The sequence below is a fragment of the Habropoda laboriosa genome, unplaced genomic scaffold (assembly GCF_001263275.1).
Source record: "Habropoda laboriosa isolate 0110345459 unplaced genomic scaffold, ASM126327v1 scaffold22, whole genome shotgun sequence".
In the NCBI taxonomy this organism is placed as follows: Eukaryota; Metazoa; Arthropoda; class Insecta; order Hymenoptera; family Apidae; genus Habropoda; species Habropoda laboriosa.
Window position 1 is genome coordinate 7,480,668 of NW_017100261.1, and position 26,289 is coordinate 7,506,956.

The 26,289-nt window shown below is 34.8% G+C and overlaps 1 protein-coding gene across 1 annotated transcript; it reads right to left on the reverse strand.

Moving 5' to 3' along the window:
• Nucleotides 1-13,917: 13,917 nt before the first annotated feature.
• On the reverse strand, nucleotides 13,918-26,243 carry LOC108572646 (osmotic avoidance abnormal protein 3-like). The gene is given in 6 exon segments (XM_017934906.1): nucleotides 13,918-14,333; nucleotides 14,810-15,309; nucleotides 15,793-16,488; nucleotides 17,332-18,104; nucleotides 22,626-22,697; nucleotides 26,166-26,243. Coding segments are annotated over 6 exon segments (2,535 nt in total).
• Nucleotides 26,244-26,289: the final 46 nt, after the last annotated feature.

The following is a 26,289-nucleotide window of genomic DNA, read 5'->3' on the forward strand; positions in this document are numbered from 1 at the left end:
CGCGTAGCAACCGTTTCATGAAATATGGAGAGTAACAAGGTCAGTGCTCTGCTCTGCTCTGATTCGCATTACGCGACGACACGATACTTCTTCCTGCTCCGGGAAGCATTGTTTTCTGCGATCCACGGTCCGTGGAAAGAGGAGACGGCGTCGAATGAAAGGCGAAGAAATTCAATGCGTGCCAGTTGAAGTTCAGGCCGATGTGTGACGTAATCGTGATACACGAGAGTTCTTTGGCGGTCGCTGTTTTTCTCGGTGTGTTTTTTTTCTTATCGGTGACAATCTGAATTAATTACCAGAAGTTGGTTCATGTTTAGTTACACATGAATAACATTCGAGTTGTCACGTCAACGACGCATTTCTGTTTCATGTGTTGATGTCAAATGAACGATGAATTATTGTTTCATTGGTCGGTTGAATTATTGTTAAAATGTTTGGAAAAATTCAATTAAGGTAATTCAGTGATTTATCTCGTTGAGAGAAACTGTGCAATGGTTGAAAATGAAATGTGCTGTTTGTGTGCTTCTTAACCTGTTGCACGTCACTGTAACTTTGCACCATAACCTCATTCAAGTTTTATTCATATTGAAATAAAACAAATTAACGAAAGAAGTAAATATAAAAAAATTCATAAACACGTATAATTTTTTCTTTTCGAAACAAATTCCTGGTTTTTCAAAGAGTGCTGGAGTTGGTGGTCGAGTGTCAAGGGTTAATACGTCTTTCTGTGGAAGATACAGAGATTAATTACTGTATCAAAAAATTAATTATTAAAATATGAATATTCGTAGAAAGAAATCAGAGTTTCGTTTCGTTAGTGGATTAATTGCCAAGGTTGAAGGTGAAATATAGACCAAGGATTTTCTTAGTGAGGTAGCACATGAATAATTTTTTAAAGTTTCATCGTAAAATCATAAAGGTCAGCTATGACAGATAAATTATAGATACATATGTTTACACCAACTTCAAATGTGTTACAAAGAATCGAGCTTTCGAAACATTTTTATTTTATGTTAGTTAAACAATTCATCCAAAATTTTTTATATTTCGTCAAAACACTTCATTAATTTACAGGAAAACATTTCGAACATTTACAGAAAAAATAGAAGAGAAGCTAAAATAACCATTACCGTGAATTTGTTATACAGTTATATAGCAGGTGATCGAATTATTACGATCACTTGGAAATTATGTATCGCTTATTCTTCGTAAGGAATATAAGACAAATATGTGCAAAACTAGAAGATATTCCAGTTGTGTTATTTGCATTGTCACGATTTATGTAAGAATTAATTACCGCCTTTTTCATTGATGTACGCGTTAAGAACGTTGTTCGAAGTCGATTCACAAAGCGACTTAGTTACTTCTGTCTTTTGCAACGAACCGATGCGAATTAAACAGGTGAATTGCAACAAAGAGGCGTGCGTGTTCCGAAAGTGTAGAACCAGCGCCATTAATGGTAACGTGTTTAGAGAAATGTTTCCAGATTTGATAGAAATTCAAAGTTATTTCACCATGTTGCACTGCTCGGAATTTGTAACAGACTATAAAGTTTATTCGCTGCTTTTAACATTTCGAAATTTTGCACGTGCATTCGAAATTTTAAATCAAATAAAAATTTTTAGGTTATATCTTGATATAATATTTTAATTTAAAAAAATCAGAATTTTTATGATAAAGGAAATTACAATACTTTGTTAGTGCACTTGAAATGAACAGGACGAATATCGATTAGGTGAAATAACCATCTCTCGATAAATCACGAAAAATTGCAAAATTTCGAAAATGAAACACGTGTCGACTAAATTGTTCATTGAATCCTGAAATTTTTCGATAGTTAGTAGAATCTGATATTCGTCAAATAATTAAAAAAATATAAGGTAGGTCAATTATTTTGATTAAATGAAATGGTTAAAAAAGCAAGAAATATTTTCATTGAAACTTCTCCAGGTGAAACGGCAATTTATCATCAAGTTAATGTATTCATCGTAATAAGAGGGATTTTGAGAGTGGCCATGGCTAGATATCTCGAGACAGGACGAGAGGGAAAGCTGACTCCTTTCGGTTTTTACTAGGCGCCGCTGTTTTGCGTTTCGTACATAGAACAGAGAAAGTAAAAGTGAGCCATCGACAATATACAGGGTGTCCCGTAACCCCTCGAACACCCGGAAATGGGGGGTTGCTGGGGTGACTCTGAACAACTTTTTCCTTTACCAAAATGTTGTTTGAAGCTTCATTTTTGAATTAGACCTTCGCTATTTTCTTCGCGATTCAGACTAATTGCATTTTTCACAAATTTATACAAACGTCGGAATGACGGCCAAAAACCATTTCTCTAAGCCTTATAAAAACAGCAGTGCAAAGTGAAAGTTTTTTGACAGCTATCGAGAACCGAGAAGTCACGCGTACGCATTTGTTCGCTCGCGCGGGTGCATCTCTGTTCGGCCGTCCCTGAGCGCGGGCTCTACGCGCGCTGTAATTGGCCAGTGTTTTTCGTTAATAATTCAAAAATGAAGCTTCAAACAACATTTTGGTAAAGGAAAAGGTTGTTCAGAGTCACCTCAGCTACCCCCCATTTCCGGGTGTTCGAGGAGTTACGGGACACCCTGTATATATACCTATATTATCAGAATGCTAAATGTATTATGCAAAAAACCTTCGTTATCATGGCGAAAAAAGTATATAATCATTTAGCTGTGTTTTATGTCTGCAGACGTGTCTGAAAAAAATAAATAAATCAGAAATATCTGTGTCGTTAAGTTTGAACGGATACGAAGATATCGGTGAGAAAATAAACAATTAATACCGCGTGAAGGAAAATTTCATTTTTTCTCAGATTTGTTATATTTTTTTTTTTTTTTGCAGAACAATGTTCGATATAATATAATGTAATTTTGTAACGTTTCAAGTGATAACGTTGAAGTAAGTAATTTATTATAAACTGCATCAGATTACCGCTAATCGAATTGAATCTCGTAAACTCTAGCGAATTATGATAACAAATGTCTATTGTCCGACCATCGAGTTATTCATCGCGAAGGTACATACATTTCAAGGTATCCAATACTTTTTACATGTATTATTTCAGAAGCAATTTGACAAGTATTATACTTTATTATTTAGTTCGAATTATGAAACGTTTCTATCACAGAAATAAAAATTCTGATAATTATCTACGAATTTCTGAAGAAAGTGTTGAAAAGAAGAGTTAAAAGTTGGGAATATTTCAGATATTTTTAATTAATTTCAAAACGTAGAATATTTTAATTTAAGTTTATTTATTTTACAGCTCGAAATATTAAGCATTATAATTGAATCTTTCACTTTCTTCATTTCTGAATTTTTCTTGCCATTAAAAAATAATTAGAAACGACGAACATTTCAGACATTTAGAAGCAGAATTTTTAATTAATTTTGAAACGTAGAATATTCCAATTCAAGTTTGTTTCTTTTATAAAAATTTATTCGCGCCCGATATGAGTGTCAATTGGGGTATTTATTAAAATTGAAACGGATCGCGAAAGTGTCGTTAATTGATCTCGACTAAGCAGAATTTTTCATTAATTTCAGAACGTGGAATAGTGAAATTGAAATTTATTCATTTTATCAAAATTTATTCGCGCCAAATATGAGTGTCGGTTGAATTGAAAATATTTACTGTATTTATTAAAATTGAAACGGATCGCATAAGTGTTTCTAATTGATCTCGACTAATTTTTCATAAATTTCAAAGGCAGCAAATATTTCGATTTAAAAACGAATTTGCACCCAACACGAATCTGAATTGAATTGAAAATATTAGGTATATTTATTTAAATTCAAATGGATAAGCGAAAGTGTTTCGAATTGATCTCGACTAAGCAGAATTTTTCATAAATTTCAAGTGCACCAAATATTTTAATTTAAAAACGAATTTGCACCCATAATGAATTCACCTGAAAATAGCCATATTTATTCAAATTCAAATGGATAAGCGAAAAAGTGTTTTGAATTGATCTTGAATTGGATACGTTGACAATCACATGTCACTGATACTATTGTCACGCCAGTTCGTCCTTCGATCTTTACAGGTCGTTTTTGCACTCACCTTTTGTCCGCAGACAGCATCGTAGTTCGTCAGAAACTTAACTAACAGAGGTCAGAATACATTAATATCGATCACGGATGCGCGCGAGATGGTAAGATCATTCCTCCACGATTAAAATGTTATGTCGGAAACAGAAATGGTATTTCGTAATTGGCGATACGAGACCTTGCAACGGAACACTCAGATAAGAAAGCTCAGAAATTATGACCGGAGTAATTTTTTTGATAATACATAGTTACAGATTAAACGAAGTTGTTTATGTCGCTCGTAATTATTCATACTGACCAAGTATAGCGATATACATATATGTATATTCTCATTGACTGTGGAATGGTAACATTAGTTTGAACACGTAGTAATAATGATATTCATAATTTTTTTTGTGCTAATTTTTATTAGCGGTGAAATTGTAAAAAATTGTTTATTTAAAATTTTAAATTAATTAAGAGATGTATATTTAGTGAATCTAATAATAGAGTGTAAAATATGAAAAGAAAATTTCTTAGGTCACTGTGCTTTCTAAATATAGTTTACACTCTGAGATATTTACTCTAAATATATTTTATAGTCTGAGATATTTACTTTTAATATATTTTACACTCTGAGATATGTATTCTTAATATATTTTATAGTCTAAGATATATACTCCTAATATATTTTACACTCTGAGATATTTACTCTAAATATAGTTTACACTCTGAGATATTTACTCTAAATATAGTTTACACTCTGAGATATTTACTCTAAATATATTTTATAGTCTGAGATATTTACTTTTAATATATTTTACACTCTGAGATATGTATTCTTAATATATTTTATAGTCTAAGATATATACTCCTAATATATTTTACACTCTGAGATATTTACTCTAAATATAGTTTACACTCTGAGATATTTACTCTAAATATAGTTTACACTCTGAGATATTTACTCTAAATATATTTTATAGTCTGAGATATTTACTTTTAATATATTTTACACTCTGAGATATGTATTCTTAATATATTTTATAGTCTAAGATATATACTCCTAATATATTTTACACTCTGAGATATTTACTCTAAATATATTTTATACTCTGAGATGTATACTCTTAATATATTTTACACTCTGAGATATATACTCTTAATATATTTTACACTGTGAGATATGTAGTCTAAATGTATTTTACACTATGATATATTTACTCTTAATACATTTTATAGTCTGAAACATACATGTATGTATATACTCTTGAATTTAAATCTTGAATATTCATAAAAAACAAAGCTAGCGCAGATTGCAAAACAAGTACTTGTAATACTTATCTCTGTTACGTTCGCCTAAATCGGTTCATTTCACTTTTTGCCAAGAATTTGATGCAAGAGACAAGGAATGCCACAGCAGTAGCACAGCATCATACTTATCGTAATGAGGAATGTTTCATTTGAATTGTAAATTTCTTGTCGCTATTTGGAGCAATTTAAGAAGGTTATAAAATCTTGTCCCTCATGAGTTAGACGAGAATTAATTTAGTGTCAGTTCAGTGTCCAATTTTAACGCACAGAAACGTTACGCGTTGACTTTTTGTCATCCAATCAGCAGGCATTGCGAAGAGTAATCGGTAAATAGCGTTTTAGCTGTGTAGAAGTTTCGACACGGTGTGATACAAATGTTTAGGAAAAATGTTTATCGAACTAATAACGCAATTATTTTGCTTTCGAAGAATCTACCTGTGTTCACTATCGTTGTCAACATATTCTTGGAACATTTTTCAAAGAAAAAGGGAAAGAAAGTATATAGGGTGAAATAATTAAAATTTCATAAAAATCGTTCCTACAAAAATTGCATAGCATTATGATAGCCAGAGTGTACTAACGATAGATTTATTTTATCGGAAAAGTATAATAATGAGATAAGAAGTTCAACCTTGCTTTTTTAAATGGAACATTGTGTCTTATTTTTCTGCTTCTTGGAAACCTTTTTTCTTTTGTAAAGAAAGAAAAAGAATAAATATCTCTGGTGCAGTTAAAATTTCAAAAAGATTTTTTTCCACAAAAATTACATAGTTCTGTGAGAGTCAGCATATAGTTTTATTCTACCGAGAAGAGTTAAGAGATAAGAAAGTCAACCTTCTGTTTTTTTAACGGAACGCTATATTTCATTCGTCCGTATCAAGATAATCACTTCAAAGACAAATTCATCGACCTACAAGCACCGAGTTTCTCAAGGTCACCAAAGATCACGTGAAAAAGAAAAAAAATATTCTGTCTAATTTTACATGCCACTGCGAAGTAATCCTTCGTTTAATCTTCAACTCTCGAGAACGCTTCGCTTGTTTATCAACATGTCGTAAGTGTCACAAAGTTGTAAGTCACACTTTTAGAGACGACTCACTGCTTCGCCGGTGAAACAGGATGTGTTGAGGTGGAATTACGTTCGAGAAGTAGAATGTGTAGTCCTGAAGTGAAGTATAGGATGACATTGTCGAAAAATTTTGAATATAGAAAGTTCGTAATTAACACCTTGTTCCGCAGCGCGGGAAAATTTGAATTTGAAAAAGTCGCGTTAAAATATTTCATCGTAAAAAAGTGTCGATAGTTTTAAATTGTTGTTCCTTCGATAAGATATTACTTTTCTGTGTATTTTGTTTGAGCTCTGCGACCAGAAATATTCTTTTCCGCCTAATGGAAGTTCCACTTCCGAAAACCCTCGTTTACTTACCGTCGATGACGCACGCGACATATGAACACATGTGTAACAAACGATTTAAGAAAGAAGAGAGTGAAAAGTATAATATGAACGCGTAGTAGCGAAAAAAAAAGAAAGTATAAGATAAGTGCAGGGCTCTATTTACCATAAGGGCGCATTGGGACCATATTTTAAAACTTCACTTCTCACAAAGGACAATATAGAAAACAGCCTAGTTATAGTTACGAAGTAAAATACCAATTTTTAAATATTAAATTCGCAATGTAAAAAAAGAAGCCGCTGAAAACGGAATCGCGAAATTTATTTCAAACTTGGTCTTTCGAGGCCACGTAACGATGTCGCGCCTAGGGCCTCGAAAAGTATGAATGCGGCCTTGGACAAGTGATAAATTAAAATCTGAATGATCAATGAAACTGACACGAGATCAAACTATGACACAAATGCCGCATACTCAACCGGTTACTCATGTTAGAGACTCTGCATAAGCACCTTCGCTCTTCCAAGAAAAATCGACTTTGTTACATGTTGCAGAATTAGCGAAACCAAAAAAAAAAAAGGAGTAACTGAATTCACGTGAACTGGTGGTAAGATAATCGCTGAATGATACTTATAATTCATCGATCATCTTACGAAAAACCACGATGAAAATTACGAGTCCTTTTTATTCCTCGTTCTAGATCTCTCTCGATCTTTTTTCCTCGGTTCTCCATGTTGCGACGAAATACTGCAAAATAATGTAATTGCGCTTGACTCAAAGCAAGATCGGTTAGAAAACCGAGAAAATGACACGGCAGAATCGTTTACCGTGAAAATTGGAGGTAATCGTGTGGGGCAATTATCGACAATCGGGCAAATTATCCGATCGCGTGGAATTTCGAGTGTGGTTCTTGGGTTTGATGTTTCCACGAATCTTTGTGGAAAGTAAGCGTTCTAGGAGAGAGTCTCCGACTCGCGTGAAATTTCTCTAGAGCTTCGAGGGGAGATGATTTTTAACGTCGATTCGGTTCACTATGACACCGTCAGAAAAAGTGAATATCGAACTGAGAAGTATTAATATTAATAGGAATATTGAATAAGGAGAATTGTAATTTTGGAGGTTCTATTGAAATTTTGAACTTGAAGTGATTGGAAAATATTAATATTAATAAAAATATCGAACAAGGAGAACTGTAATCTTAGAGATTGGTGAATTTGAGGTGATTGAAAAATATTAATATTAATAAAAGTATTAAACAAGGTGAAGTGTAATCTTAGAGATTGGTAAATTTAAAGCGACTAAAAAATATTAAACAAGGAGAACTGTAATCTTAGAGATTGGTAAATTTAAAGCGACTAAAAAATATTAAACAAGGAGAACTGTAATCTTTAGAGATTGGTGAATTTGAAGTCATTAAAAAATGTTAATATTAAACTGAACAAAGAGAATCTTAATTTTGGAAATTCTATATTAGATCCTGTAATATTCAATTTTGGATTTTTCAAAAAAGAAACGAAATCGTATTTTAATTTCAAATATTATCCTTAGACCCCAAAAACAGTAATTTTCCAAAAATTCTACAAACTTGAACTTAAAACGAAAGAAACTGAGAACTTCACGATACTCAAGATCAAGAATGATAAGAAACCTGACATTTCACGTTGCACGACTTAACAGCCTGGAATTCACTTAACTGATACGAATTGATCGTGTTCAGTGATTTTACTCTAGCACTGCACATAGTTGCTAATATGAATGGGTATACGTAACACAGCTGAAGATCAAAAGTTGAAAAACTTCACATTTTACCTAGAAGAATATTTATACGAAATTTATAACGAACGTTTTTTACCATCTAAAAACGCAGAGGGTGATTAAAACTGAAATGTTCAATCTGAATAACGCAGGACGTTAAATTTGAAAAGAAATTCATTTGCGATACAGTTTAGATTTTATGGATCGTTCTAAGGCAGTCGTCGAGTCTTCTTCTCGTCTCGTAAAAAAGAAGAAGCATTCACCGAGATCAATTTTTTCCAGAGCAAACCTTGTTCGCAAGGAACAAAGATCGCGAAGTTCTTCTCGGCAAAGGAACTGCATTTTCTCGTGCACGTGTGAACGTGAAAAAAGTTGTCAAAATGCAACTCATTCTCGGTTAGTCAACAGGAAGTTAGTTTCTAATAGGCGTTGCATCTTACCGGTTTATCAATTAACGATAACCTCCGCGAAAATGACTTAAGGATACGCGAAAGAAAGAAAGAGGCGAGAAGAAAATGTTCTCAACATCGTTGCTTCATTTTATTTTACACTTTTTCCCGTACAATCGAGTAACAATAATTAAACAACGCTCTATGTACAAAGATTTCGTTACATTGCAGCACGCTGATCACTTGGTAAAATACGCTTCGCAACTTTGGTCCTTTCTCTAGCACCTTTTAGCGGAGCGCGTGTATCCAGTGAAAACCGCCGATCGTACACGTTAAGTTCCTCTCTCTCTCTCTCTCTCTTGATGGAGAAAGAAAGGCTGACATTTGTTTCACAACAAAAATTGGTATTTAACCGCTTAAAGAATGTTCCGACGAAACGGCGGGCAACACCGTGGCCATTGTTTTCTGCCATGTTGCATTCGTTGATTTGAACAGCGATGAGATCGCGGTTCGTGAATAAAATTGCAGCATTTGCTGCAATTTGCACAAATCTAGAAATCACGCAGATTTTTCGGGCTACTCTGAGCAAAATTGGCCTTTTTGTAATAAATAAAATCTTTTCTAACCGTGGGCAAAGATATTTTCTGAGACTTCTTAGGTCTAATTTTTTTTTTTACTGTTCTAGGTTTTAAAGAAATTTGAAAAAATTCTGGGATACTTGTCAAAGCCTCTGCTACATTACACAATTGTTCGTTAAGTCAAGTGTTTCAGGATTTTCCCTAGAGATAAACATTCCTTTCGGAGAAATGCAAGAGTGAAATTTGGCTCGGGTCATCGGTGACCCAGGTTACCATCAGAGGGTTAATCAGTTTTCTCTTTCAATATACCAAACAATATACGTAAATTTCAGATTTGTGCGACTTCAGTTTTAACGTGCTGCAATTTTTTTTTGGCGAGTAGCGTAACTCGAATCGCTTCGAATACGTACAGTTACTCCCAAAAAGAAATTTGGACACTATGTGAGCCGCTCGTTTGCCAAATCGGTTAGGTTTAGAGGCTGAAATATTATAATTAAATTTTATGTAGAATATTTTTTCCATAAATTCCGGCCAAATTTGATACTAAATTTATCTAATTCAACATTTCAAACGTATCTTTAATCCTTTGCACTCGCTCTATTGGCGCCAATACGGTGACATTCGTAATATACAGGATGTGACTGATGATTTAAGCAAGAAAATGGTAATTCCATATGAAAAACTGAATCGAATGAAACTTATAATCTCATGATAAGTATCGGTAATACATTTATTAACGATTTCCTTAATTGAAATTTGCATTGCTAAACGAATTGTTGAAAGTAACGTCTAATTAACGCATACAAATCGTTGCTACTTGAATCGGAGAGTGATGGATTTCCATACGTCTTGAAAAAGTGTTGGAAGTTTGAAAAAAGATTGCCCATCGCTGGCTTAGAGATTTCTCAGTTGCAGGATTTCGGCTGATTTGGAAACTGCTTTTCTTTTTAATCGTTAATCTTAAGATTTCCCTGCAAAGTATGTCGAATTGCGTGTAATATATTCGTGTAACCATTCTTGGGCTACTGGGTTTTGTGGAAAGTACCTGACGGTTCCAGTTCGACGATCGTTTGTAATCGAAACTGTAATTGAACAAAGAAACTTTTCTATGGGAATATGAAGTTTTGGGAATTTTTTTTAATTTAGCGGTGTGTGTTTTGGGTGGATTTGGTATTCTGTAAATGTTTTTCGAAGAATAGTAATTATATTAGAGAAGTTCTGTTGTGTTCTGATATAATAAATAAACAAAAAAAAAATGTTTGATAGATTGATCATTTAATCGAGGATTATTTTGGTGGATCTGACTTAAGGTTTTCTGTTTTCTAAATTTTCTGTGACATTTTTGTAGCGCCTTGTTGAAACAAGTTCAGTAAAATTGATCACTGTAAAATTTCTTATTACTGCTCGTAATTTACATAGATAACATTTTCATACAATACACATAGTAATAGAAAAAACGATTTTCTCTCAGAATTAAGGGAAACATCAACTGCAACGAAATTAATTAATTAATAAGCAGTCACTTTCGCATGAGATAATTAATCCTTTCTTGCACCTCTTGGATACTTTATAAATCGTACAAATACGACGAAAACATTCACATTCGCACCACTGATAATTTGCAAATTTTTTTGCAACCGATGAATGAAAGATAATTTCGCGAATGAAAGCAGCTTGTTGCATCACTGATATGAAGTAATATCCAAGAATAAACAGAAACAGATTGGGAATGTATAAATTTTTAAATAATTCGAAGAAATTAACGAACGAATAATCAACGCAATTATGTAATGAAAATTTCTTAGAATTCTACGCACGGAACAACGTGAAACATTAATTGAAATGAAAAAAAAAAAAGAAGAAAAAATAGGAAGGTCAACAGACATTGTCAGACTATAATCTTCCAATGGTAAAAAGTAGCGTGTTCAGCACATGGTCACAGTTTGTCGAACAAGGAAATTGACAAACTTGAGGATCAACCTGTTGCGTCGATGAAACACGTGCTTCCAAATAACGTTTTCTGTGGAAAAAGAAACATCGTTTAAATTAATTCTTGCCAATCTGGTCGCGGGACTGGTCAATGGAAATAAATTAATTAGCATATCACGCACTGGGCCAGCTTTGTGTGAATACACCCCAAAGGCCGTTTAAAATATTGTGTAACACTGTTCGTGACTTTTATTATTGTATTTTTAGTGGTTTTAATGGAGATGAATACCATGACCCGATCCGAAGTCATCGAACGAGTTGTACGAGATAGGAAATACAGTTACTGCCAAAAATATTCGGACACTGGTGAATAGGGAAATTGGAAAATTAGAGAATCTGAAAATTGGGAAATGGAGACATTCGGGAATTGGAAAATTTGGAAATTGAGAAATAGAGAAATTCAGGAATTGGAAAGTTGAAATCTGAAAATTGGGAATTCAGAAAATAGGGAAATGGGGAAATAGAGAAATTCAGGATTTGGAAATCGAGAAATCGAGAAATTCAGGAACTAGAAAATTAAAATCTGAAAATTGGGAAATTGGAAAATTTAGACATCGAGAAATAGAGAGAGTCGGGGCTAGGCAAATTAGAAAATTGAGAATTCGGAAAGTATGGAAATTCAGAGATTGGTAAATTAGAAAATCTGAATGTGGGAAATTGGGAAAATAAGGAAATTAAAAAATTTGAAAATCGGCAAATAGAGGAACTAGAAAATTAGGTAATCTGAAAATAAGATAATTTAGAAATCAGGAAATAGAGAAATTCAAGAATTGGAAAATCGACTAATTAGAAACTCGTACAATTTTATGAATATCTTTGCATGCGTCGGGTTCAACGATTATTTTATTCACATCCGAATAATTTTGAAAGTTACTCTGTCTAACGTAATGAAATCAAAAATGAGAAAACGAAACTATTTTATATTCGTGTGAACTTGTTTCATGATCTACGACCTATTGTTACAAACTATGATCGCTTTTGTGATACATTGCACGGTTATTTCGTATTATATTCATTGCTAATCTTCAAATCAACATGCTCTTATCGTGAGAATAAACTAACATGATTCAAATGACTGTGTGACAGAATATGTTTATTATTAGTCATCGAGGATCTAATAAGTCCATTACGTTAAATCAATACATGGTAAATGCATGTTAAGAATGTTCTTGAAACAAGAATTGACAATTACATACTTAGAAATTGTTACTTTTATTTCTTCTACTCTGAATTTGATTCTGAAGATTTATTTGTGATTCAAAAGTGTATCGAATATTTTAACTATGTCCTACCATTCACCTGGCCTAGTACGTAAAATACTGAAATTAATGTATGTGTAAGATCAATTGACAGCTCAAAGCCATTTCCTTTATTGTGAAACACAGGTTGCGAATAACCAACCAACTTACAATGTTACAACATGCTTGAATTTTTGTTTGGATATGTGCAAAGTAGAGAAACATTACATCTATGCACTTTCTTCTTTATTCAAACGTGTGATAAATTATCCAAAAGAATCATATATTTTTTTAGGGTAAGAGTTAGAAAGCAAGTTAGATCTTTGTCTTCTTTCTTGGAAACTGATTAAATGAAGTTGCTTATTGGAGTAAAGAACATTGTGAATAAATAAATAAGTGAATACTTGTGAGGAGTAAGTACTGCACGTCTGTAAATGTGTTCCTTCTGTTTTTAAAATGAAAATTTGAATAGAGAAACAAAAATAAAAAATAAAGTAAGGGCTAGAATGAAGGTGTTTAAATTAATTCGGTGTCTGTTAAAAAAAAATGCACATTTTAATTTACCGGGAATAGGTAAATTGGAAAATTGAGAGATTCAGAATTCCATAAATGAAAAAATTAGAAAATCTGAAAGCTGGGAATTCGGAAAATAGGGAAACTGAAAAATTTGGAAATCGGAGTATTAGATTCAAAGCTAGACAAATTAGAAAATCGGAAAATAGGGAAATTTGAAAATTTTGAAATCAGGAAATGAGAGATTCAGGATTCGACAAATTAAAAAATTAGAAAATCGGAAAATTGGGAATTCGGGAAATAGGGAATCTGGGAAATCGGAAAATAGGGAAACTGGAAAATTTGGAAATCGGAGAATTAGATTGAAAGCTAGACAAATTAGAAACTTAGAAAATCCTAAAATTGGGAATTTAAAGTAGTCCTTCGAAAGGGCTAAATTTAGTGGCACCGAATTAATTGAGGAACCTAATAACAGTAAATTTTAAACAATCCTTACAATGAAATAAAAACAAAGGGAAGAAAGTATAATAGATGACATCACAGTAGAAGCAAGTAACACATTAGTCAAGTGATACAATTTTTTGGCCATCAGCAATCAACTGATCCTAAACCAACTATTAACTACCTAAGCAACATCTCCCACTGATATTTTCTTCGTCCCCTGCCCTCGATTGTCATCGCCTTTGTACCTTCAACCTCAATACGTAGGGGAACGAGCATGGCCAACTAACGTGGGATGATTGTCAGTAACTTCGTTCTCAATGAACCTTGACGATAGCTTGTCGGATATTCTCTCCGAAATGGACTTGCTTCCAAATTTGATGGCACCGTTTGTACCCTGCGGGTACGAAGGTAACGCTTCCAGAATTCGGGGAGGATTTTTCTTTACAGTTTGATTAAGGAAGGAACTTTTGTTGAGCGAGCTTTCGTCCAACATCCAACCTGGTCGAGCAAGGGTAGATGTTGGTAGACGTTGGCTAGGCCTGTAACTGTCCGCATCGCCGATCACAGGAGCACTGATTTGCAGATTTAAAGCGTTCAGCTGAAGATGATTGCCACCGAGCGGTATCGTGTCCTCGGAACCGCCAGACTTGCTGAGTCGACTGGCTGGCTCTGTAATGTGATTACGATACGTTTCATTTGTCTGTTCTGTTTGATACTGTTTGGGATTATTTCGTGGTGTCGAGAAGTAATTTTTGCATTTCTAATGTTGAATTTCCAGTGTGATGGTTGGAAATTCTAGAGTTTCTGAATTTTTAAGTCTCGAACTATCAAAATTTCCGAATGTCTAAATTTTAATCTTTCAAAATTAAAGATTTCAGAATTTCAAAATTAATAATTTGTAACGCTCTGAAATATCAATGTTTAAAAATTTGAAAATATCAAAATTTCAACAATTAAAAATTTGAAAACTTCAAAATTTCAGATTTTCAAAGTTCCAAACCTTCCAAATTCCAAACGTCACAACACGCACTTTAACAAATTTCCCTTTTTCCTCTGCAGAAAGCTATTTCCCATTCACCGAATCAAAATATCCCTAATCATCTTCTACAATCACATCAACCATCGTACCACACACACCCACTTACCAAAAGTTTTCGCTTCTCTAACGTGAGCGAGCAACTTATCGATCCTGCTCCTCCGGAAATAGGTATCGACAATGTCCGGTTTCTTAGTCTCCTCGTGCTCGCTGCTTTCTTCGTTATCAGCCTCGTTACCAATCTCATCTTCGTTATTTTTGCTATTGCTATTATTGTTAAGATCAGGTTTGGAAGGCATTATGTTATACTGTGTATTGTCTTTGAGCACCAGTGACGGTGGCGGAAGAGGAATGTGCGGTGACACATCCGGTAACCTCCAACGATTCAATTCCTCGCACCACGTTGCTGCAGTTCTAGCAGCAACGACATCGCGTAACGGACATCCAGGTCGAAGATGAGGGACCATCGCGTCGCATATCTGAGATGTAAGCAATTCTCTACGCAGAAGATCGCGTCTCTCCGCGTCCCAGGATGCTTGGAGATCGGCTGCTTCCGCTTCGAGCTGCTTCACTCGCTTCGCCATTCGCTTTAGAGCGTCTTCCGTCGACCTGTGTTGTAATAGACTTTTTAGACAAGTTATCATTTCTTTTCTTTAGTGGTAAAATGTGGAACACCGAGAAAACCAGATTTTTTAATTAATGAAAAATCACCCAGACACTGACTTTATCAATTAAAAAAAATAATATAAATTGTGTAGTAGTGACTGAAAAAAATAAATACAAATAGCATTGTTGATGGATAAAATCGCTGATTTTGAGAAGAAAAGTTAACTTTGTCGACGTAAAATCACCTTTGCACTGATTTTATCCACCAAAAAATAAATAAATATAAATAACACAGCCGATGGATAAGATCGGTGATTTTATCACAGACTTAGATTACCTTTACACTTCAAACGAGAGTAATAAAAGTGAAATCAATTGGGAATTCGAAAGTCCAGCATAAATACAGCTGGAGAAAACCAGCAGAACTTATCTAATTTATCCCCACTTTTTCACCTGACACTCGTAAAATTGCGTTTAATCACTAACCTAAGCTGGCCGTAAACCTGGAAGACACTTCCGTTGCCCTCTTGAGCGCTGGCCTCCAAAGCTGAAGCAAGAGCCTCCAGTTTCTTCCTCCTCTTGTCTCGTCTCCTCCTCAACTCCGTGTTCCCTTGCTCTTCTCCACCGATAGTCAGCTTCTCCAATCTCTTCAGTACCTCTTGCATGGCCGCCTCTCGTTTCTTTCTTCGTCTCTCCTCGCGCTCCAAGTCCTGCTCGTCCATCGGCTGCTGAGGAACTGGTTTCGCGTCTATGTTACCAATTGCACCAGCTTCGTGTTGAATCTTCAGAGACTCTAACTCCTCTCGAAGCTTCTGAGCCGATAGATTCGAGTGTTCACATTCCCTCTTCAGTCTTTCAACCTCTTCGGCGTATTTTGTCCGCCTGTCGCTTTCCTCGTCGTCGCTTTCTTCTCTCACGGAAAGTTCTTTTAAGATCGATTGATCACCCGACTCGAGCAACTTCTTCAGACGTTGCAGTTCTAGTTGGTATTGTCTCAGCAGAGCATCTTTCGGGTCCTCGTTGATCACAGGCTTGTTTTTGATACATCGAGCTCTGGCTGCGTATCGCAAGGTACTCAGAGTTTCTTCGCCATCCGCGTCGCTTGGACTTACGCAAGCTATCATCAGGGTCCTCGCGTTGCCGCCTAAACTGTCCCTTAGCAGCCTGGTCAGCTTGCTGTCTCTGGAAATTTCGAGGGATATTTAATAATTGTTATTTGCTGAATTCTGTGAATTTCAAGGGATATTTGATAATTATTAATTGCTGAATTCGGTGAAATTTGTGTGTCGTTGAGCTGATCGTTATTTTCTTTGACTTACAGAAGAATTTTTAATGTTTAAGGAAGTTTGAAGGGATGTATATAATTCGAGTAAGTCGAATTAAGCTGGTAACGATTGTCGTGATTTTTCTGTCACAGAGGGATTTTGAAAAATTGATCGAGGTACTTGATAACAGCAACCTTTAAGAATCTAGTCTTAGCTTAGCTTGCTCTCTCTGGAAATTTAAAGGGATATTTAAATTTCTAATATTTGAAAAATTATTAAAGGGACATCTTATAATTCTGCAATTAATAATTAAATTCGATGAAGTTTGTGAAACTTGTCATAACGATTCTGTCATGATTTTTCAATTGCAAAACGATTAGAAAAATCAAGTGAGACACTTGATAACAAAGCATCTTTTTATACCGGATGCGGCAGTAAAGTGTGATAATTCTCAAAGAGCGAAAATTAAACTGAAACAAAACACTACTATTAATTATACGATTCTTTTTATCATTTTCCCATTTTTTTACTGAGAATATCACAGTGTCAGTCATTAGTTTAATGTTCAAAAAATAATCGAATAATTAATAAATTACATTATACAACTATTTTTCAAATCTAACTCAAGTATCCCATAACAGCTGCTTAAAAATCGTCACATTTTACCGTCACACCTGTTACAAAGCTAATGCAAAAGTCTAATCTTTTCCAACGCCCCCTGCACAGTCTCTCCAGACTTTCCCCCCAATTATCGACTCACCTGTATGGCACATGTCTCCCTTGGCCAGCAGCCAAGGCGCTAATCACATTCCCCAGCGCGGAAAGGCTCAAATTAATACTAGCCGCCTCTTTCAGTCGATCTCCAGTCGCTCCAGTTCTCGCCTGCCTCTCCGATCCAGCAAGGTCCACCAAATGAAGCCTTCCCCTCTTCACCGTATTCTCAGTTTTACTGTCGTCGTTAATCGCCAACGTCTCCAAGGACAGAGTTAACACCGCGTGACTCCTAGAACTAGCTGCGTTCATCTTGGTAGCTGCAGCAGCTCTCCTTCTATCACCTTGCTCGACCAATCGAGCACACTCCGCAGCATCTTTCACCGTGACCTCTCTCAGGCCACCGGCCACGTAAGTTCCTCTATTCGGATCCTCTTTTAACGTCAGAAGATCGCTCATACCGTCTTGCAGCAGGTCTCTTAGTCGTTCGTTGTAGATCTCCAGGTAGCTGAGCAAGGCCAGGTATCTCATTTCCGCGCTAGCCGTCGACGTAGCCTCGAAAATGTGGTCCAACGTGCGCTCGATGAATCCTTTCATCGTGTGAGATTTTCCACAGCCTGTTTGACCGTAGGCAAAGACTGTCCCGTTGTAGCCGTCCAAGACTGCTTCCACGATTACAGAACCGACGTTCTCGTAGACGGATTCTGTGGTTGCTTCGGGGCCAAACGTAGCGTCGAATTGGTACACCTTGCCATTTCCGGTGCCCGCTGATGGACACTCCAGAGTGCAGCATTTCGACGGAAAGTCGATCGACACTACGTTCTGCGGAGATTAAGGTGAGTGAGGGGAGATTGGTAAGATTTTGGTGCGTTTGGAAGTATAGGAACCTCGATAACTCGAACCTCGTGGGAAAGGAAAAATCTTTGAGTTACAGAGGTTTCGATTTATCGAGTGAGAGAGTAAGAGAGATCATTAGCAATATCCTTTTGCTTTCTCGATCCAGTTTTTACTGTTTCAGTTGTGTTTATTTTTATTGAGATAATGATTAGAATTCATTTTGTTACATATAATCCGGAGAGAAGAATGAGAAACGATAGAACTTAAGAATGCAAGGTGAATCTTGTGAGTTTGACGAGTTTAGAATTATTAAATATGAATAAATTAAAAATGCTAAAAGAAGTGAATTGACGCATTGTTGAACGTATAATATTATATAGTAGAGACGTGGAAAATTCATGAATTAAGAGTAAAATTCTCATAGTGCGAGGTGTTAAGTAGACTCGTAACATATTTGGAGGATTGAAAAAAAATATTCTCGTTGAAGGGTACGAAGAAAAAATTCTCCTCGAAAAATAGAAATTTTAGGAATATAATTTACGGTCTACGAGAATTTGTAGTAGGCATAAGCTTCTGTGACGTAAATACTTTTTCTGTTTGTGCACTCTCGAGAGTGAGCCTTAAAATAAGGTAAATATTCTTAAGTGTTCGTGCTTCTGTTAGGAATAGACTTTTGTAAGCCGAAGAGCTCTATAAACTCGATGGAGAATATTCTTCAAATGGAAAAGAGTAAACAGAATAGACACGCCTAACGTGAAAATGACAGTCGTCAGCACGAAAGGAATAATTAACTTAATCCTAATTATTATTTGCAGTGTAGAAAATGTATAAATTGCCAGATATATCTTGTTCGTGTTATCTTTAAATACTACCTGTCATTGCAGTGTCGTTTCATCCATTAAAATTCAGAATTTTTTACATTTTTACATTTACTTGTACAATACTGAAATATGAATATTCATTGTTTTTATAAAAGCATTCTGCAGTCGAGGGCTTTCATTTTTCATAAATTTGACGAGTCATAGAAGATTCATAAATTAAAAATAATTCGCGTGAACGATTAAAACGTGTTCCTTGCTAAACTTAACGCTATTATTATTTTTGTTTTCCTTTTTACGAAACTAGTCGATCGATTACTCTCGGAGAAAGGCTGTCCAGAGAACATTCCAACCATGTTGAACGTATTAGCGAAACGTGTCCATTACTTGCGACATCAGAGTCCAGTAATAGTTCGTACTCATATCGATTCAATTTCGTGGAAATAGCAATAAAACTGAATTGTAACTTCGTTCTTTTTGCGCAGAAATTAAATTCCGTTTTTGTCTATTTGATAAGTGGAACACCGATGGCCTGTGATATTTGTCAGGAATATATTGTCTTTATTAAGTGGATCAGAATTTTTCTAGTTTCTTATTGATCTTATCTTTCTTTTTAAGTTCTGCATTTCCGTATTTCTACATTTCCATACTTCTATACTTATGCATTTCTATATTTCCATATTTCTACATTTCCGTATTTCTACATTTCCATATTTATATATTTCTCTATTTCTAAATTTCCATATTTCTACATTTCTACACTTCCATATTTATACACTTCCATATTTCTACATTTCTATATTTTCGTACTTCTATATTCCCACATATCCGTATCACCATCCCACAATTCTCCACACTTCTACATCTCAATATTCTCATATCCCTACACTTCCGTATCTCAACTCTCCCACTAAACCCTACATTCCTGAAACCAAAATTCAAAGCAAACGTCTTCAGTACACATCCCATCTTCCAAGCGTTTAAAACTTAAACACTTTTTCCTCTTCCACCGTTCCGTCCGTCAACGTTCCCCATGACTATATATACGTAACACGGAGCATCGTGTACGTCGAGTCGTCATTAAATTTACCATTCCATAATATATTCAACAGGCAACGTAGGCACGCCAAGCTGATCAGTGCATACACGGTGCATAGATAGCGGTATCGAACCGACGACGACGTTGCACACATCTACTTAACATACGTTTGTACGTTAGGTTCTCCCCGTGCTTCTTATCGATGGAACCAGGGATATATGCCAAATCGATGGAGAGGCACAGAGTCGTGCCACCACTTTTATACATTTCGTTCTTTTTTTCCCTCTCTCTCTCTCTTTCCTTCCTCTTTACGTCCGTGCATGACGACACACGTGGTTGACACAGTGACGCGCGCGTGACACACGTGTACTCTTTGTGGATGTGACTTTCGCGTGGATGCGTTTCCATGACTCACGGTAAGTATGTATGTAAAGCGGTTGTGCAAAACGTAGAAACACGAAACACGTTCGTTTGATACAAATGCGATGTATGTAATTGTTTCGGTGTTTCTTGAAATTCACTTTGCATTTCTCTCTCGTTCGAGAATCGTGTTAGCAGGCTGAATGGAGGAAAGAAAGAAAGGGTTGATAGAGGATGAATGAATAGATAATAATAGCGTTCCCTCTTTTATTTTTCACGCGAATTGTCGAATTTTTTCGTTTAGTGTTTGGACAAATTTTTTGGACTGATCGAATTTTTTTTTAAATGAAAATTAAAATTTGTGAGTGATAAAATGAGAGAATAAAGTATCATTTATGGAACATATTGGTGTATTTTAAAGAATGTGTATATACTGGGAACGTATCAATTATTTTCACTGCTATTAAAAGAAAAAAAAAAAGAATTACTAAGAAGAGTTTATATCATTTATCTGATTTATAACTTCGCAGGATCATCGTGAAGATCATTGCAGGATCATCGACACTTTTCTGCATACTTACATCTATTTTTTATAATGCTACGTTGCACCCAATGTTAAAATGAGTTCAACGACCTATGACGTCATACCCATGAAATGACTTTGAACAATGTCAAAAGTAATGGAAAAAAAAAACGCAATAAAATGTCGATGACCTTAGGGAAACTTGTTTAGTCAATAATGAAAATAATAAGTACAAATGAATGAATTAGAAAAGGTGAGTAATTTGAAATAGCTGTTGGATGAAAACGAAATTATCTCATATTATTATTATTATGCGAGGTCTTTCGAAAAGTTTCGCAATTTTTTTCAAGTCATGTTTATCCTGACCTTTAACACTGTTTCAAATCTTTCTTTTGAGTTCCCGATTTATTTCACTTTTATTATCCGGATCTGAAGACGGAAAAAGTAATCTGCGTATGGCTGCCAGTCGTACAGTTTATCGTTGAATGTTTAACAGTAAACATGTCAGTGGATAAGAAAACTTGTGTATCTTTTCAGACAACACTGTATATGTTGGAACAGTGCAGAGATGGTTTGCAAAGTTCAACCCTTTGCACTCCACTGGTGTTATTTCATATGCACCATAACTCCATTCAAGTTTTATTTATATATCGAAATGAAGTAAATTAACAAAAGAGACAAAAGTCGATAAATTTAAAATAAAACTTTTTCTTCTCAAAAGTGTCACTGCAAAAATGTGTTCAGAGTGCAAAGGGTTAATAAAACTGAGGATTTAAGCGTTGAAGATGAACTTCGTTTTGGACGACCATCGAAAATTTAATTTTTTCATTGAAAACTATGGAAAATTATTGGAAAGTATTTCAGTGAAAAGAACGAAAGATTTTTACGCAAAAGAAATTGATAAATTACCATAAAGATAGAGAAGAAAGTAAGCACATTGTAGCATAAGTTAAATGAAGGCCATAAAAAAAGGTACAACTTCCCGACAGATCTAATAGCATCGTCTATAATCCCCTACTATTGAACAAAGTACAAAGTAAGGGACTTCAATCTCGTTTTATAAAATATCAAGACACCGTTTATAAACTTCCCCCATTGAGGCAGAATGAAATCTGAAATCGCTCTGGAAAAGCGTCTCATGAAATACTCAATCGTGTACAGAGCTACTATGGAACTAAAGACGGACCCTTCCAACTCGCTGAAAAATTCAACCGCTCAAACGAGCCTCTTGTAGCGTTCCAGTCATTCGAATTCTTCAAGGTCGTATTAAATCACTAAAACCAATCCAAAAAAATTTTCAAAAAATCCCTCTCAACTCTAAACTATTCCAAAAATTTTAAAACAAAGATCAAAATCAAAATAAATAAAATTTTTAAGAATCCACCTATTCACACCTGTTTAATAAAGTGGATTAATCATCTTTAAGTGGACCAACGAATTCGTTGAATGGAGATAGGTTAAAAATGAAGGCTCACAGGGTAGCATTCCGTGAAAAATCGTCCAACAGGGAAATTGCAATGCCGATGCATGCCAGTCGCGTGTTTTGATATGGTCGCTAGGTTACAACGCGCTCGATAGAGCGATGACGAGTTTTCCACATACTTTAGACGGATAAACAAAACGAGAAACCGAAGCGGAAGTGCGCTAGATGCACGCCGACCAGGCGATCTGTGCAGGTGCATATGACGATGGATGAGAAGAAGCCTTGATAATCCCGTGCACATGGTTCCGTTAGGTGTCCCTCATCTCTTGGATAGAGAACATACCCTGCATCCCTGTTGCCGTTCCTTGGGGTTCATTGGCCGACATCTTACGGCCACTTTCACGGACTCGCTCATCTAGAATTAAAGAAAGCTAGTTTAGGTTTTTAGATGTAGTTGGGACTTGAGTTATATGTATGAGTTTATTACAGGTGGATGTCGGTGTTGATTGAGAGATCATTGTGAGAGGAAAATGATCAAATGAAGGGTTTGATGTTTGTTGGATAATTGTAGGTTGAGTTTTTAGATGTGAGAAGTGGAAAAGTTTAACTGTAGTTTCAAGCATTTTTGAAAATTATAAAATTTGAGAAAGTTTAATTTTAGTTTCAAGCATTTATGAATATAAAGAAAAATGGGAAAGTTTAATTTTAGTTTTATGTATTTTTGAAGATTACAAGTATTTTGGAAAATTGCAAAGTAGGAAACTTTGTAGGAATCTTACTTTCAAGTATTTTTGAGAATTATGTGAGTAAGAGTTGTTTTGATGGTTATTAGAAGATCAAGTTTAGAATTGTTCTAAATTTATGCGACATTTATTTAATAATTATTTTTTACTACTTATTGTTTAGAGTATTTGGTATTTATTAGTGTTACTATTACACTGTAGCTGAAAATTGAAATTCGTAGAAAGCTTGAGTTAATTATTCAGTAAAATTATTGTCGTAACTGAAGTCTGAAAACTGGATATTATCGCACTTATAATTACAGGTTTGCCTGTTTAGCGTTCAATTTATATTAATAAAACGTAAATAACGAAGTATGATAAAAACGGAGAAATAACCGGTATCGAATTAATATTAATACGTTTATTTTAGCATTAGCAGGTAACAAGAAAAAGTGTAGAATTCTTTAAAAATAAAAATCTTCAACTGTTAATTCATTTTTTTCCACTATTTATTCTCTGTAATTAATATAGTACATCTTCTCCAAGTTCGCAGTCTTTACAAACCCACAATTATCTCGAGACTCGTCGTATAATTTCACTCATTAGTCGTCAGCAGCTATTAAAACGAAACGAGAAAGACAAATGTTTCCACTACACTCTCTGCAAATTAATCTTTCTCGTTCTCGCAACGAGACTCGTAAAGCTTACGTAAAAATAATAGTCGAAAGGTTAAAATATTCCCGATCAATAGAGAAAGGAGAAAGTGCTGAAAAGAATCGAGTGTATTAATACATCAAAAGCCATAAGAAAAACAAATATGAAAAAAGAAACTAAATACACAATTATATCAATACCTATCACGTTAACGATGTAAATATCATTTTTATAAGTTTCTACAATTCGATCGATTTTCTCCTGTTTTTCTCCTTTCTTATACATACATAATTCATGCAATTTCTGACGCCAGCGACACCACTCGATATTGTGCTTTTCAAGAGCACGCTCCTTTTTGCTCGTTAAGCATTCTATTCATGTGTCGGTGGAATGTATGAGTTGCCCTTGAACCCAGTTACGCGTTGAATCACCCCGAATTATAGTGTGTCCAGCTGTACACACGTCTCTGTGTATGTGACCAACATCGGCGGAATCGCAGTTGAATGTGTTTTCCGAGATTGCATAATGGGGTAAGAATGACTGATAATTAAAGTTTACAATGGATTGTTCAAACATACGAGAAAACGTGGTATGTATTGTGTTTCATAGGTTAAGAATACGGAACGTATAAGAGCTATAGTAACAAGAAAGTACAGTTTGTGGGAACGATGCATAGTGAGGTCGTAAAATCGCGCCAAGTGTCAAAGTGCATATATGATCGTCAAAACAACAGTTTGAGTGAGATAAGTATCTCGAACATCGTTCGATGTCAATTTGCAATTGCTTCTTTCATTGTAGTACATTTAAACAATTTGTCTGTAATACTCGGCAGTTGCAGGTTACTTTTGACCAATACAGCAATCACTATTGAGCAGGTGGCTACAAAGGTTTATCATCGTATAGCTTTAATGAAAGATTGTAAAGAAAATTTTTGAATATCAATTCACAAATGACGTATGACGATTACATCAATCGGTGACGGCGTTCAATGCTTTAATTTATGATCTCACTTTCATTGAGCACATGTGTAACGTTTTAAAATGTATAATTACAGTGTGAGATAAAGCGTGATAGGATGATACTAATTATAGAGAGGATAAAACTAGGTACAGTGCATATACATATAATGTATGATTCAGGATGCAGAAGGGTAAAATATATTGTGCTTGTGGTTTTTGTAGGTACAGTATCGATCGATCACTAATCAATTTATTTGTCAATATTCATATTATTTATTGATACAAATACAGTAAATAATGAATAAGCTACAAATACGATATTTTATACATTCATTAATACAAATACATAAATTTTACAGATAAATGCATATAAATAAACATAGTTATATATTAGAGTTAATGTAGGTGTGTAGATAGAACAATAAATAATTTAAAAGTACAATATCTTTCACGAATTCATAGAGTTAACCTAAATGAATCCAAATTTCTCCGTAAATGTTTTATTTAACAAGTTTTTGTACAGAAAACACCTGTAGATTGAATACCCACAAACATTGTGAACCCCTACGTGAATCAGAATATCAATCAAACTGTATAAGCAGTGAACAGAAATAGGCCGAGTGCAGGCGGTTAATGGGGTATATACACAGTATTCATACACAGATGTCGCTGATGTGCACGTGACAAAAAAGTTACGTTACATAGTAGGCGCGAAAACAACAATTTGTATAGCACATATCACGAGTACGCGAAGAATGAAGTAGCTGGACATAAGTTAAACGCGCGTACAATTCATTCCATGTATTCTACGTCCGCGCTTGATATGTAGATGAATTCCGATCACGGAGGGTAGATAAGAAGACGACCCTCTAACCGAGTAAACTCTGCAATTTGACCTAGTACAAGGAAAACTCAGATTGGCTGTAGTTACATCTATAACTGCTGATCGAACAAATTTTGAAAAATTCTTCCATTTGTAAAATTGCACAACATTCCCTTCTATAACGATCAATTTTACAGAGATTGCAAATGTAAGAGCTCTAAATTTATCTTTTCATTTACCAAGGATTATATTATATTGAACATAATACGTGTAGGTTACGTAAAATTTTACATTCTGACAAATATCGAACGTTGTTACATGACTTTTTTTTTATAAAATAATAGAGAAAGATTTCTTCAAATGCGGCCACGAGATTTTTTAATTCAAAAGAAGAATTTTCGATTCGATTATCATAAAACAATATAACTCGATAACCTTAAAAAATCAAATAATTTAAACATTGCAATAAGCAATCTAAATAAATTTTATGCAAAATGTGAATAATGAAAAAAAATTAACTTGTAGACAATTATAAACAAATAATTCAGCAAAATTTTTATAATAAACACTGATGCGATCCAAGTTTTGGTTCTTATTACTCACTTCAATGAAACGTGTATTTTCTTTTTCGGCATATGAATTATCCTTTGATCGCGAAGTTGCACGTCCTCATGTGCCGCGTAAAAATAATTTGAAACGTATTGTACACCGCATGACAAGCACACCTGAACTGACACGCAGGTTTCAATGTTGCGAATTTACAGACACCTTCGTTGTCGACTTGCGCTCATTCGAAAAATCATAGGATGCGCGCGCACACATTTTCGTCGTTCACTACTTCTCGCAGTA